Source organism: Peromyscus californicus, unplaced genomic scaffold (assembly GCF_007827085.1).
Source record: "Peromyscus californicus insignis strain IS unplaced genomic scaffold, ASM782708v3 Scaffold_12__1_contigs__length_115047231, whole genome shotgun sequence".
Taxonomy (NCBI): Eukaryota; Metazoa; Chordata; class Mammalia; order Rodentia; family Cricetidae; genus Peromyscus; species Peromyscus californicus.
The window spans coordinates 93387806-93401490 of NW_026294413.1; the positions used below are offsets into that span (position 1 = coordinate 93387806).

The 13685-nt window shown below is 46.5% G+C and overlaps 1 protein-coding gene across 1 annotated transcript in view; it reads right to left on the reverse strand.

Annotated features, from left to right (window-relative positions):
* Wdfy4 (WDFY family member 4) overlaps positions 1-13685 on the reverse strand; it is a 249625-nt gene that overhangs the window by 117587 nt on the left and 118353 nt on the right. The window contains exons 33-39 of the mRNA XM_052733905.1: positions 11018-11221; positions 10348-10462; positions 8717-8874; positions 6969-7207; positions 4427-4548; positions 2354-2539; positions 632-768 (exon numbers count right to left, since the gene is read on the reverse strand). Of these exons, the coding sequence (XP_052589865.1) occupies positions 632-768; positions 2354-2539; positions 4427-4548; positions 6969-7207; positions 8717-8874; positions 10348-10462; positions 11018-11221 (1161 nt within the window). The remainder of the gene's footprint in view (positions 1-631; positions 769-2353; positions 2540-4426; positions 4549-6968; positions 7208-8716; positions 8875-10347; positions 10463-11017; positions 11222-13685) is intronic.

Consider the following 13685-nt stretch of genomic DNA (forward strand, 5'->3'; position numbering starts at 1 on the left):
AAAATATCAATTACATTGCTCACTGAGGTGTAATCAGCTGTAATAATCAAAATTAATTTTTAAAAATAATTAAACAGACCCCAGGGCAAATAGTTGATGCTCTTATCTTATGACATCACAGTGTACATATGTACCTGAGAACTGTGCCTTCTGGTAACGACAAAGGCAGCTCGTGTAGATGAGTGATGGATGTGAGGTGTGAAGGCTGCTGAGTTTCAATGCACTGTGAAATGGGGAGCCTTCTACTCCCTCCTTCCAGAACCTTCTAAGCCCATTCTTTAGTATCCTCACCTGTGGCTGGTTCTGTGCCCATTCCAACTGGGTGACCAGTGTAGGGAAGTCTAGTTGATTTTAAAAATTGAAACATGTTCACCTTGTTTCAAAATGAATTTTTTTTGTAGGTGTTCCAAGAACACCTGTTTCTGGTACTTAAGAGTAACCCAGATACATACATTTCCAATTAATGCCAGCCCTAGACCTGGCTTTTCTATACATGGGAAGCCACATGCATACCCTCAAACACTCAGAGATCATGGGATTTAATTACAAGTGGCAGGCAGCAGAGTGGAGACACCACAACTGGGTTTTGAGATGCCTGAGATGTCTCCTGGGACAAGGCTTCTAGGCTCACCTCTGCTCTGCACTCAGGGTCCTTCACCGGCCGCCCTGGCATCAGTTTCATGGCCGAGGACAGACTCCCACTCCACGAAGTCACTTTGCTGTGGTACGTGACATTTGAGCGACTGGCCAGTGACTTCTTCTCAGATGCTGTGGGAGGAAATAGAAAGATTTCAGAGCTGGAGTTGAAAGGAAGAGCACACATCAGTTCCAGGGCTGGTTTGGCTGTCAAAGGGCCCTCTAGGGCCGGGATGCTGCATGCCTGCTGCAAAGAGAAGCAGCCCACGCCATGGGAGCACACTGCTGTCTTCTGATGTTTCTTCCACTAAAAAACATATGTGACTTGTTGGCGTCTATTGAAACATAAGAACACATGATGCTCTCCCAGGGTTACTAAGCCTCGGTGTTCTCACAGTATAAAGTGGGGGTGGAAGAATCCAGACCCGCTGGGTGTCATGAGGGTGGCCTAAAATAGCGTGCTTAAAGGACCTGGAACATTTGAAGTGTTCAGCACATGACTGCTAGGCAAAGAGAGCTTCAAAGTCAATCTCAGCATTGCATGCCTCTCTGTCTGCACGGGGAGATGCGTCTTATTTGATTGCACTTCTCTTTGGCATACAATCTGACATTGAGACTGCAAATTATATGTACACATATTGCTACAGCTTGAGCGTGATCCCTCCAAAATTCATGTTGAAATATCATCCCCACTGTGATGTTAGGAAGGGTTTTGGGGAAGTGGTAAAGTCATGAGGCTTTGTCCTCATGGATGGGTCAGTGCCTTATAAAAGGGCTGCAGGACATGGGCTCAGGCTTTCTCTGTCCTTCTGTCCCTTCTGCTAGGTAAAGACACAACATCCCAAGCACACCTTGGGGGATATTACAACAAGCCCTGACTTGAAAGCAGACAGATCCCTTATCAGACAGCAAATCTCATACCCAGGTCTTGGGCTTCTTGACTTTTAGAACTCTAAGAAATTGAGTTTTTGTTATTCATAGATTATCCAACTTATGCTTTTATCCAAGCAGCACAAATAGACTAAGATAGACATATTCACACATATTTTCCAGAACAATTTGGAAAGCCAGTTAGATAAGGACTCTAGACCTCTGGATGGTAAGGCAATAGACATGCAAACAGCTAAATCTTGAGATAGTATAACTTTGTGGTGTTGAAAGACTTTAAAGAAGCATATGAATTTTGAAGAAGCCATCTCAACCTCCCCCAAAGCAAAATTCAAATCTCATTGCTGGGTCGGTACTATGAAGAAAAAAATGTTCGGTCACTCTCATGCTACTGTTTTAAGGGGAGTCATTCACTTCATGAAGTGACAGTACATAGCCTGAAGCTCAAGACTGCTGTATAACTTGGAGCAAAGTTTCAAAGCTGTGAGGTGATCATCAGGGCCAGACCTAGTTCTCCAATCTCCCAAGCCTTAGCCAGATCCCTGAACCAATGACCAGTCCCTCAAAGAGACTATCACAAACTGCCTGCTTGGTTGGTACTTCCAGCCTTCCTCTCCCCGAGCAGGCAAACACAGCATCTGTGCTCTGTGAAGACAGATAAGAAATGTTTTTGTGGCATAATCACACCCACCAAGGGCATGGAACAGCAAAGGCCCTGGCCCTGGGTCCAACCCTAGATAGAAAAGGCTCTGCCTTTGGGTAGAACCTTGGGAGATTTGACTCTCTGGGACCCAGAAGTTTTCATTCCTTGACTTCAGTGGACAGAGACCTAAGTAATGCTGCCAGGCTCTGAGCATCGTCTCCTCCCAGAGTGGGGTGACCTCTTCAATCTTCACTTCGCTCTCCCCAGGCTTCACAGAAAGATCGATTTTGAAGGCATCCTCCAGGGTCTGTCTCCTCTGTGCCACCAGCTTCTGCCAGAGTGCCCGCACTGACTTCTGGATGTTGTTCTGGACTAACAGAGAGAGTACATAGCACAGTGAGGGTGGCCTCCCCCAAACAGTGCCAAGAGGGCCACATACAGAATATCACTTCAAGATGTCTTGATGATTGCTTCAGCTTGGCAAGCTGCCTCAGAAGTCAGTATGTAGATTCAAAGCTACCAACATCCATGTTAGCTGGATTCTTCCTTCTTCCCATGTCTAACTACATACAGCCAAGCCCTGCCTGCCTCTTATGCCCAAATCTAGAAAATGAGATCAGAGGATCAAGGTGTCTCTCTTCAATCTCCAATTCTGTCTGATACCAGTGATATTCCATGTGTGACTTCTCAGTAGCTACAGGGTTACCCTAAGCACCTCCTCACAATCTCCCTAGACATGTTGGTCTCTCTGGGGAATAGAGCCCAAATGTAAGGCTGTGCCCAGGTGGACCAGTTTTTTCCTAACATTGAATTTGCTTCTTAGACTCTTGCCTGTTCAGTGTTGTGGGTTATTTGAGATGTAGACATGTCTACAAAACAGCTCTCCCTGGTACACCAAAATCACTAGTCCCTTGAAGTACATCTGAAACTCCTCCAGTCTTAAACCACTGGTCCCTCTTTGGTGATAATCTCCTAGAATCTCTCTCTCTCTCTCTCTCTCTCTCTCTCTCTCTCTCTCTCTCTCTCTCTCTCTCTCTCTCTCTCTCCCCTATGTGTGTGTGTGTGTGTGTGTGTGTGTGTGTGTGTGTGTGTGTGTGTGTGCGCGTGCGCGTGCGCATCCAGACATGTGCGACCGTGTGGAGGCCAGGGATCAGTGTTAGATGTCTTTATCACTCTCTACCTTTCTCTGACTGAACTGGCTTACTGCTTTGGATAGAATGATTGGCCAGAAAGTCCCCAGGATCCTCCTGTGTCCACCTCCCCAGTGCTGGGATTACAGGTGTTTGCCACTGTGGTCTTGTAATAAGCAATTAGGTAAAAGGGACCAGAATTCAGATTCTCAGACTTATTCAGCAACCACTTTGCTGACTGAGGTACTCTCCAGGCCTGGAGTCTGTTTTGCTAACCCAACAGGGATGGACACCTGTTCCACCTCTACCCAATTCCAGAGTGGGACCATTCATGCCGCAATTGACACTGTGTCCTCACAAAGTCTAAAGCCACAAGCTTCTGAAACTGGAAAGGCTTAGGAGTCTCTATGACCACAGCCCAGATGTGCTCATCCTGATGTTTTATGTTACAAGGTGACACAAGGCAAGAGGCACAGACTTCAGATCAAGTGGCTGAGTCTTGGACCTTCTCAGTCAAGACAGAATGAAGTCCTTCAAACTCATGGATGTGATCATCATGTGCGTGTGTGTGTGTGTGTGTGTGTGTGTGTGTGTGTGTGTGTGTTTATATAAACTGGCAATTCTGAGGAACAAAGCTGAGAGGTAGCAAGGAGCTAGTTGAGATGACGCGTCAGTTTCAAATTAAGGTGAGGAGGAGTCAATGGATTGCAGTAAGCTAAGCTTCCTCTCCATCTTTTTATCCATCCTTTTATCTTACCTTCCATCCTTCTATCCACCCATCCACCCATCCACCCATCCATCCATCCACCCACCCACCCATCCATCCATCCACCCATCCCTCCATCCCCCCACCCATCCTCCCAGCCTCTCATCCACGCCTCTGTCCTCCATTCATACATCTATCCATCCATGTCCATTCTATCAAGCCTACCCAGATCACTCCAATGCCCTTCTTCCCAGCTCGCTGTGCCGTCTCACCCCTCTAGGATTTTCTAGGGTTTCTCTTGACCCCCGGAAGTTTCTTTCATGTTATTTGCATACTTCACTGGGAAAGATCAATGGAATAGCGCAATACTGCAACTGTTGCTATCCAACCCCATCCCCGCATGGAAAACCCAGCAAAATGTACCATCGCTCAAACTTGGGAGGACTTCCTCCTTTCTGCATTTCTCCTCTTCGTTTGGAGAAAGGAAGACTTGATGATAAGGAGTGATTCTGGGCTTGGGCTCCAATCCAAATCCTTCTGGATAACTAGAAAAAAAACAAGGGAAATTTCACTGTAAACTCAAGTTTCCATGGGACGTTGCCATGGCTCTTTATTGTAAGAGGCCACCCCTAAAACTCAGTATATATCAACAAAGAAAAGCATGGCAAGTCAATCTAAAAAAAAAAATTTGTCGTAATGATGTCCACAGCTGATACTGAACAATAGCTTTCCAGTCAATGGAAAATGCCTTATCGTTATAGGTTGTCATAGCTAAGGAAATTCTGCTTGTGCCTTCTTTGTGCCTTCTCCCTGTCATCAGAACTGGCACTCCCAAAGCATGGATACTTGACTCTGTTGGATTTTGATGTCATTCCACAGTGCCAGGGCTAGTTTCCAGGGCCTATAACTGCACAGGGCCCTACTCTTTGAAGGACTCTGTTATTATCATCTTGAAAACATTAGTAATTTGTAAATATACACTTCATGTTTAATGTTGTCAGGGCCCCACACTTCGTACATCCAGTTCTGATGGGGGCATAATCATTCACACACTAGACTCCCCAGAGACCTTCTACTGTGGCAGCCTGACTCACACTAGTGCATGTGCCTTCTTCCAGAAACCCTTCTTAGCCTCCTGAGCAGAGAAAATACTTACAATCTGTAGTTCTAATCTAAAATAGCAAACAAAGAAATAAAAATCTGCCCACGTACAAGAATGACCACTGTTGAAATTTAGAGAATAATCCATTCTACAGAAGGGCCTGAAGAGGATGCCAACCCCAGTATGCAAAAGGGTATTCTAGTCCCCTCACCTGGGTTCCCACATAAAGAGACAAGGAGAAGCCTCCAGAGTTAACCATACACTGAGAACGGATGTTTTACAAATTAAAGCATGGAAGGTCAAGTGCCCCCTCTGGGGTGGAGGCTTCCCCAGGGCTTCCCAAGGTCTCTACTTAGTCCAGGTTAGCCTTGACCTCACGATCTTGCTGCTTCAACCTCCCGAGGGCCGGAATCAGGGGCCTGCACAATGCTTGGCTTCCTGGAGAGTGTTCAGCTGAGTTGGCCTAGTGATAGCTGATGTTCAATAGGATTTAGAGAAGTCACTTTTTTTAAGTGATTAAACTTATAATTTATACTGACACTATGATCCAGAAAGGCTGCATTGGGCGTGGTGGTGGATACAAATAACCATAGGTCCATAGGGGTGGATGCAACAAGATCAGGAGTTCAAGGCCAGCCTCAGCCACATAGCAAGTTTGAGGCCAGACTACACTACTTCTCAAAAATAAAACACAGAGGGGGAGAGAGATGAGTGGGAAGCTAGTGAACACCTGTAATCCTAGCATGTAAGACGCTGAAGCAGGGGGATTGATATGAGTGTGAGGCAGCTTGGTCTGCATAGTGAGACCCCATCTCAACAAATGGAAGGAAAGATGAAACGACAGCGTCTAATGCCCCGCTGTCTTTTTCTCTTCCACTCAACACAGCTCTCATGATGCGAAGCCACATTCACAGGCTCGGTATGGCCAAGCATCCCCAGCCTGACAATGGGGGTTCAAAGGAGTCCAGAATCTGAAGCTTTTCAAAACAAAATGATACTGCAAGCTGAAAATTCTACACTTGACCTCATGTGGTGGTTCCCAATAGAAACAAACACGTATCAAACATAGTGTACAAAATTATTTCCAGGCCACACATGTAAGGTATATTTGAAATAAATGAACATGGTGTTTACTTCTGGGTACCATCCTCATTATATTTCATTTTACATACATTATACATATACGTATTCATCATATATAGATATAGATAGATAGATATGCAAATATTCCAATTTTTTTAAAAATCCAAAATATGAAACACATCTGGTCCCAAGCACTTCAGATGAAAGAGTAAAATCTCCTCCACCTAAATGTACAGGGCGATGAGCTGAACATACACAGGGTCAAGCACATGGATTCAAATGGGGCTTCCAGAAAGGGAGCCTATCCCACAGCAGTTTGTCAGTGTTTCTTAGGCAAATGTGTTTGTTGATATTGTTCTGAATCCCATGCATATTGTGTGTGGTTTTCTGCAAAGAAAATTATTCCTAGCTTGTATGGTACATTGAATTATGAAATTTTTTCCATACTAAGATTGCATGTATCAAATATTAATGTTTCTGAAATCTGGCTATATAAAAAAAAATCAATGTGTATGTTTAATGTTTGCATCTTCTGCCTCAAAAATGAAACCAATTAAATATCTCAGAATTGTGGAAATAAGATAAATCATATTTTGTTTGATGCCTCTAGTTGTTCAGTCACACAGACTTGGGGATGGCTTAGCTATTATCAAACCCTGCACATGACTTCAGCTAGCCAGCGAAATAGAACCCTTCTTTCACTTACATCAACCCCCCTGCTTCTGCGATTTGCTCTTCTGCACTGACCACTGGCATAGGGAAGAAAGCCTCAGTTCCTACCTCCTTGCATTCAGCAGCAAAAGACAATGCATGAGGCACAGGAGGAAGTTGACGTTGGAATTGTAAGTGGCAAAGATAATGTCCCAGTGCTCCTGGAGGAAGTCCAGGATCCGGAGGAGGCCAAGGCACTCAGACAGGGACTGCTGGGGCTTGGAGAGGCAGTGCAGGACAACTTTGTTCAAACTGCTGTATAAAGCGCTCACGGCAGTGTCCCTTTGGGAAGATGGGTTCTCGATGACCTGCACCACCAAAGTAAGATACATGTACTCAGGAACAGTTTGCAGCTTTATACACGGACTCACTTTACAACAGAAGCAATGCCACCAAAAAGTCACACGGTCAGAGAAGCCTCCATATGTAGTGAGCAACAGTTCATGCAGAGAGATCCACAACTGGTCAGTACAAGGAGACTAATTGACTGTTGAGTGCTTGCCCTAGACAGTACCTATATCGCCTCTTCCAGTGGCCCAGGACATCACCCAAGAGGGGAAAAAAAGACTGTAGAGCTGCAGGATGGGAAGGAATTCTATGAAATGTCTTCTGGGCATAATGAGCTACTTACAGCAGCTGTGGCTACCAGCGCATGAGCTGCACAAGACTGCCCGCCCCCCGACATGCCAGCATAGATGGGCAAGAGTCTGAAAGGGTCCCATCTTTCCCAGAGGAGCTCTAGGCAATTAATGTTTGCTGGGAGAGGAGCCACATTCCTCAGAGGTACACGACCTCGTTCAAGTAGTGAAATGAAGTGGGCTACAAAAAAAAAAAAAAAAGGCATGAATTGAGTAGGGGTACTCGGGAAGAGTAAGAAGTTCAGTAGGAGGGGAAGGGAGAAGAAATTGTGGTTGGGAGGACTTTGAAAAAAAGGCATGAAATTGTGAACAAATGTATTTTTCAAGTGCCACAATTGTCACTAGATTTCTACACCTTTGAGCCTCCATTGAAGAGAAGGATCAATAAAGGTAATTGGCAGAATTCAAGTAGAAACTCATGTAAAGACAAAGAAGCCAAGAGAAGACCACAGCCATATTTTGGAAAGTGGATTTAGTAATCAGAAGTTTCTGGAACACTGGTCATGTTCAATATGTGAAAATATGCTGTTAATAGCTGTGTTTAAAAACAGGCACCTTAATAATAGTCACAACAATATTGATCATTGCAAGAGTAGTTAACCACAGTCCCAGGATTGGGAAATATCATATATTTTGTTGTTTGTTTAGTGTTATATATTATATACAGTTAAATATTATTATATAACTATTTCAATGTATCACTTCATTTAAATGACGTGATATCATGAAGTAGATTATTAGATGACTTCCCTTTAGGGATGAGAGCCTGAGGTCAGAGTGGTTGGGTGGTCAGCAAGGGTCACCTGGGACACCTGAGCTGTGCCTTTCTCTCCCATGTCCCTTCAAAGAGTTGGAGTCATTGGACTTTATTTAGTTTATTAGCAACTCAGGGGAGGCTGCAGAGGGCCAGAGTATGTAGCCTTAGCATTGGGGGCTCCACAAGTCCATTCATCCTCTACCAGAAATGCCGAAGACAGGAAAAGGGGACTGTGCCTGAGAGACCACGCTTTAGCATATGCAGTAACTATCAAGCACTCCTCAGATTTTAAAGAGCCTCCCTTTCCCCTACCTATCTTGGATTCTATTTCAACTCCTGGACAAAAAATCCAGCACAACCAGGAGGACCCCGTCCATCATCAGGAGGCTTCTTGACACCACCTTGGTGACCCAGCTTCTTACCACTATGATGTGCTCTATGATGAAGAGGAGGATGTGCCTGGGATCTGCTGAGAACATCCCGCTATACAGCTTCTCCACCAGCTTCTGGGTGAAGTAGGAAATGTTTGCCAGGGAAGGAGCAATGGCAGCTTCTGGGTTTGGCTGAGGCTCCTTACTTCCTGGGTGGGGTAAGGAGACAGGCTGATGTTAGAATCCGATGGGCTTCTCCACCCCACCGTCTATAAATCCCTTGTGGTGACCGTGTCCTAGTCACCTGTGTGTGCCAGTGTTCTGAAGATGGAGTCTCCAGTAGGTACACAGTGAACACATAATTTAATCAAAGCAAACCGATCTTGATTAAGCCAGTTAGTGATATAAATAAGAGGATAAGAAGACAAGCAAAATAATGTCTCTTCTGGGGGTTCTTAGACATGAAAACGAGAGAGCTGAATGCTTAAGGCAGGTGAGAAGGGGACCCAAGGCCATGCTGCCATGTTGGACTGATGTGCTGGCTAGTTTTTAGTCAACTTGACACAAGCTAGAGTCGTCTGGGACCAGAGAACATCAGTTGTGAAATTGCCTCCATCAGAGTGGCCTGTACGCAAGTCAAGGGGGCATCTTCATGGTTAATGATTGATGTGAGATGCCCAGCCGCTGAGGGTGAGAGGACCCCTGGGCATATAGTCCTGGGTAACAGGAGAAAGAAAACTCCTGCAGTTCGTGGAGAGCAAGCCGGTAGCAGCATTCCTCCATACTCTCTTTTTGCACTTCTGCCTCGACTTCCTCAGTGATGGACTGTGACCAGGTTGTGTAGGCCAAGCAAACCCTCTTCTCCCCAAGTTGCCTTTGGCCATAGTCTTTTATCACCGTATAAAAGCAAACTAGAAAACCAAGGAAAGAGCTGTAATGAGAAGTGGACAGCCAGACTCACTTACACAGCAGGTAGCGTGTTCTCCTCAGTGTGTGGAGATCTCAGATGATTCCTAGAACCACCCTGAGTTAACCAAGACTATCCACAACACCATCCAGAGACAGAGCCAAGACAAACACTGGGTTACCATGTCAACACTCTGCCTTTACCACCCCCTCCCCTCCTCTGTGCCAGAACATCAAGAGAAAGACACAAACAGGTTTCCGCACTGTGTGGGAGGAGAAAACCCTAGAGGTAAGCTGTGTTATGTGGGATTCCTGTGGCTCAGAAAACACTGGGGGGACATGGCTTGATTTTGAGAAGAAACCTCAGCTGTCCTGTGACTAAGGTCTCAAGTGTTGAGGGATGGTGGCAACATCTTCATTTGGGGCTTTCATTCAAGAAGTGTTTACTGGGCAGTGAATCTGCCGTCAGCATGATTAAGAAGTATCAGAGTCTGTTGGGCTCAGTTATCTCACATTCTCACAGTAATGAGTCGGGTTTCTGAGGAAGTCAGAGGAGACGGATTTGAACCCAGAAGACAGAAGGAGTTTCTGCCTCAGAATGACCCAACTATGACAGCGGTGTCATGGAAAATAGAATCTGTGTCAACAGAGGCCAACAGACTCTTGCTGAAGATGTATGTGGATGGACATGCCAGGGGATGGCAACACTCAGCTGGGGTTTTGGTGACCCAGTGAGCTTCCCAAGACCAGAAACAGAAAATGCAGAAGCCACTCACCTCTTAGGGTCGGCATGCTACCCCCTCTTGTGACATAGAATATGTCCATGGTGGAAAGTAGGACCTCAGACTGGAAGTCCCTCTTCTGCTGACAGGTGACACCATCCGGAGAAGCCTGAAAACATGGCCTGGGACTGAGACGGCAGTCGCTGAGTTATCATGGCCTCTCAGTGACCACGTATGGGCTGCTGCCTAGTCAAGACTACCTTTCTCTGAGGCACTGAGACTTTGTCCTCTGATGACCCAGACACCCAGGAGGTGATGCCCTCTCTCAGAGTGAAAAAGCAAGTCTGAGGAATGCACCACCAATGGGCACCTGGCAAGTATCTCAAGGTGAAGTTGACTCTGGGATACAACATGCCACTTCCCCCAGAGACCAGAGCTGAGACCATCTTTGAACATGCTTCTGCCCTACAGTTCTGCTTCTCTTCCCCTTCTCCCAAATACCCACTTACAAAGCATTTCCACAAAACACTCCGCTTCCAAGGACCTCACATCTACTCATCCGTTGCTCCACCAAGGCCTGAGGTTCCCAGGCTCCACACCAGGCCATTGCAGTACTAACAGTCAATCTCCCAATAGCCAGCTAGTCTCAGTCTGGGCATGCCCTGCTCTTGAGGGCCAGTCCCCTCTTACTGCACACAGTCCAAGAACACCCCCTCTAACCTACCTCCAGGAGCACCTCCAAGGGTAGCCACTGCTTGGGACTGGACACTCCGAGCAGCAGCTCCCTCAGGAGGACTTGCATGAATTCTCTCAGCTGCCTCCGAGCTGGATGTGACTTGAAAGAAGCCTGGAACTCCTCAGTAGTACTGCTGGACTCAGCAGAGGCCCCAGGACTGCTGGTGTTTCTAGAGGACTCGGACATTGCCTCCTGGAAGACAAATGACATAGCAGTGTGGTTGGCTCTGCCTGGAAGCCTTTTCCCACATGTCACTGTTCAGTGTGGGCAGGATTCTCCTCAAGCCTGACTCCTGCAAAGAACCCTGCTCTGCAGAGGCATAAGACTGGCCTGGGGCTAAACTGCCTGTAACATGGCCACAAGCTGTCTGAGATGCCCTTTGAGAGTCAAAGAGTTAGAGACCAGCAAGCAGGTCTAGAATGCCATACTGGACATGACGATGTCTGGCTCTGGAAATCAGCTCCTGCCCTGAGTCTCCAGGCCTCCACCTGTCCCAACCCCGCTAATGCTGACAGACAGCACCCCCAGGTGAGAAGGACAGAGAGGCAGAGCTGGAGAATCTTTCCCAGATCTCCAAAGCTGTCTGGAACTTAGATTCTCACTGAAGATTTGTTAAAAAAAAAAAAAAAAGCGAAAAAGAAAAAGAAAAAGAAAGAAAGAAGGAAGGAAGGAAGGAAGGAAGGAAAAAAAGAAAGAAAGAAAATCCGGCAGGGCTCATTCCCCTAGATAGTCCAGGATGACATGGAGATACCAGGAAGCCAAATGACAGACCGAAGGACACACGGCCAGGGACTCCTGACTCCCGCCCCGTGAACTTTTCATGTGCCTTCATCTGTTGGTACCTCCCTTTGCTCATTCATAAAATTAATGCAGCCATTCTTAATTAAGCCATAAAATGAATTTAATGGCACCTAGGGACATGGTGACTGCATTAATTAGCTCCGTGCGGCCTCGACTGGAAAGATGCCATATAAATTCCCCACAAATGGAAAGCTTTTGGCCGCAGGCCGCCTGCAAGGGCAGGTTCTGTCACATTGTGTGTGCAACAAAGGCCTGGCAGGGTGGACTTAGTTGAGGCGTGGTAGGATGAAGGGTACTCCAAAACCAGAGCAGAAGCCCTGAGAAGGGGCTGACTTGGCCCCCTGGGATGATTTTCAGCTGGAGAAATGATTTTTGTGGAGGGAGGGACTTCTTCTACTTCCCTCCCACAGCAGCAATGACAGGTGAATGTGTGGAGGAAGACCTTGGGTCAGAGTGCATTTGGTTTAAATGACAAACAGGGCATAGACACAGGCTGAGGCAGCACCCGGGTCACAGTGCCCGGCCATGGGCTTTGGGTGCCTGGTTCCCTTCCTCAGACCCACTGAGCAGGGTAAGAGCAGCCTGAAGGACTGTCCTTCTCCTTGCTTGGCCCAGGTCACCTGGTCCTTGCATGTGGGCCTCTCTCAGCTGCAGCCAGCTAGGGCTTCTTTGGGTCTCTGTGAGTTTTTCACTCTTACTTTTCTAGTGAGTTACCTGTGTTTATATGAATTTGTCAAACCATTGTGTGATCACGTTCTCATTTTTTACACATCTTCTAGCCTTTATATTTAATCTCTTTATTTAAACTAGATGTGCTTGTCCGTTAGCATCTACAGGACTGTTGATTTCAGGACCCCTGAAGATACCAAAGTCCCCAGATGCTCAACTCCTTTACAGAAAATGATAGCGTGTTTACATAGATCCTGTTCCAACCTCCCCCCCCCCCCCCGCACACGCCTTAATATTTCATCTCCACATGCATGGCAGTGCTTAATGTAACATTAATGCTATTAAAATGCATTGTTTGTGGGATGATGACGAGAAAAATCAGCACATGTTGGGGACAGATTAAAAACAAGTTTAAGCCGGGCAGTGGTGGCGCACGCCTTTAATCCCAGCACTTGGGAGGCAGAGCCAGGCGGATCTCTGTGAGTTCGAGGCCAGCCTGGGCTACCAAGTGAGTTCCAGGAAAGGCGCAAAGCTACACAGAGAAACCCTGTCTCGAAAAACAAAAACAAAAACAAAACAAAAAAAAAAACAAGTTTAATATCTAAACGTCTTTTCATCTGAGTCTGGTTGCACTCCCAAACACAGAGCCCATGGTTACAGAGCACTGACTAGACTCTTCAGTGCTAGTCAGCTGCGTATTTGAAGCTGACCATAATGGAAAGGACACGGGTTTGGAGGACCGGCGCTTGTTAATCCTGGGAAGGGTAGCATGTCTCAGTCTTGCCACCCTTTGTTCAGATGGGCCTCAGGACCCCACACTCAGCCCAAGGGCACCGAGGGCCATTTTGCTTTCAGAACCACTGTGTTCTCTTGCTGACCCTGCCTTCATCTGGTGCTGTGGGGTTACACAAAGCACCAGGTTCAGACCTGTGCACCAGGGGATCAGGAGATGAGCATTGTCACCATGTACACACCTCAGAAAAGGACTGGATCAGGGCACTTCACTTACCCACTAGCTTTTTAACATGTGGCAATGAGCAGCCACTCCATGCTCAACCCTGTGAAAGTCAGGGGCCTTAGGCCCTGCTTCTACTATGCCCTTCTAGCCATTGTTATGATTTTCAAACAAACATGGCATCTCCCTCTGGGTCTCTGCTTCCTAATTCACCATGGCCGTGACAGAAGT